At 59.9% G+C, this 1,854-nt stretch overlaps 1 protein-coding gene across 1 annotated transcript in view; it reads left to right on the forward strand.

Annotated features, from left to right (window-relative positions):
* Positions 1-1,422, forward strand: part of KCTD16 (potassium channel tetramerization domain containing 16) — a 55,301-nt gene extending 53,879 nt beyond the window's left edge. Inside the window, exon 3 of the mRNA XM_005418831.2 lies at positions 352-1,422. Within this exon, the coding sequence (XP_005418888.1) occupies positions 352-800 (449 nt within the window). The 3' untranslated portion in view covers positions 801-1,422. The remainder of the gene's footprint in view (positions 1-351) is intronic.
* The last annotated feature ends 432 nt before the right edge of the window (positions 1,423-1,854 follow it).

Raw genomic sequence — 1,854 nt, forward strand, 5'->3', positions numbered from 1 at the left:
TGTGGGCTAACAGGGATCTGCTGCTGGTCCTGGGGAGCTCCAGGGTAACAGGGATCTGCTGTTCAGTTCTGGGGGAGCTCCAGGGTAACAGGGATCTGCTGTTCAGTTCTGGGGGAGCTCCAGGGTAACAGGGATCTGCTGCTGGTCCTGGGGAGCCCCAGGCTAACGGGGATTTGCTGCTGGTCCTGGGGAGCTGTGCCAGCTGTGCCAGCACTGTGTGCTGATGTCCAGGGAAGGTCCCTGCGAGGGTTCCCTGGCCCTGGCCGCCCTGCCGGCCCGGGGGGCTCAGCAGCCTGTCCTGGGGTGTGTGGGGTCTGGAGCTGCCTAACCCCTGTCTCTGTGCCCCTGCAGGCGAGCCCTCCCGCTGGTCCTCGTCGCACTGCGACTGCTGCTGCAAGAACGGCAAGGGCGACAAGGAGGGCGAGAGCGGCACGTCCTGCAACGAGCTGTCCACGTCCAGCTGCGACAGCCAGTCCGAGGCCAGCTCCCCCCAGGAGACCGTCATCTGCGGGCCCGTGACGCGCCAGCCCAACATCCAGACTCTGGACAGGGCCAAGAAGGGCCCGGTGCAGCTGCTGCAGCAGGCCGAGAGCCGCAGGAAGAGCGACCTGCTCCGGACTCTCACCTCCGGCTCCCGCGAGTCCAACGCCAGCAAGAAGAAGGCCGTGAAGGAGAAGCTCTCCATCGAGGAGGAGCTGGAGAAATGTATCCAGGATTTCCTCAAGATCAAAATCCCAGACAGGTTTCCCGAGAGGAAGCACCCCTGGCAGTCGGAACTGCTGCGGAAGTACCACCTGTAGGGCGGGCAGAGCGCACGGCCTCGCTACCCGAGAGCCACATCCCGAGGGACACAACAGAAACTCCCAACAATAACTGTTTGTTAGGTCGCCAAAACCAAAACCCATCTCTAGTACTGCCTAATTTGCCTATTTCACCTTAACATTTCTAGTGGTAGGGGAGCGATCTTTTTGCAGTCCTGGAAGCACAATGACAAACGCTTTTGTTTGTAAACTCCGAGTCTTACACAAGCTGAAAACCTTAAGGGCACAGCCAGGCCGGCCCCAGGGGACGCTGGAGTGGCCCCGAGCAGGCAGGGCAGGGCTGGGCAGGGCTCGGAGGCCTCTGCAGCCTGCTCGGAGCAGTGTGCCTGCAGGGAGGAGCACAGCACACAGCCCAGCCCTGCGCAGCTTAAGCATGTGTATTTATATATGTGCATATATATATGTGTGTATATATATCTCTGTGTATATATATATATGTATATATATATCAATATATATTGCTTAAAGATTTTCTGGCTCTCTCCTTATAACTGCACTTTCTCAGAAAAGAGCATTTTTTTAGTCTGTGGATGTCCCGTTTCTTCTCCAGGCCTTTGAGGGCTGAACAGTAGAAATCCATCTCCCTGTCTCTCTCCTCTCCCCCTGCCAGTCCTTCCCCTCCCTGGGCACTGTAAATGTGTGCCAGTGGAGAGCAGGGTGCAGTCTCTGGGTTTGTGTTTCCATCACTGAAATATTCCCTTTGTTTGGGGCGCTGTGTCCCTCCTGTGTTGCCCAAGGCTCTCGGCTGTTACAGGTGTGCTGATCCCCCTGGAAAGCTGCAGGGATGGCTCTGGGGATGCTCTGGGGATGCTGGGGGGATGCTGGCTCCCGCAGGTGCCAGGGCTGTGTGCCAGGGGGGCTGTCCCAGCTGGCAGGGGCAGCGGGCACCGCGGCCTCTCTGCCCCAGAGCCCCCCCAGCCCACCCGGGGGGCTCAGAGCCATCGCTGCCGGAGGGAGCCGGGCTGTGCCAGGAGAATCACAGCCCTGCAGGAGCTCCCTGCAGCCCCTCCTGTGGGGGCCCGCGCCGGCGCGG

Source organism: Geospiza fortis, unplaced genomic scaffold, assembly GCF_000277835.1.
Source record: "Geospiza fortis unplaced genomic scaffold, GeoFor_1.0 scaffold55, whole genome shotgun sequence".
Lineage (NCBI taxonomy): Eukaryota > Metazoa > Chordata > Aves > Passeriformes > Thraupidae > Geospiza > Geospiza fortis.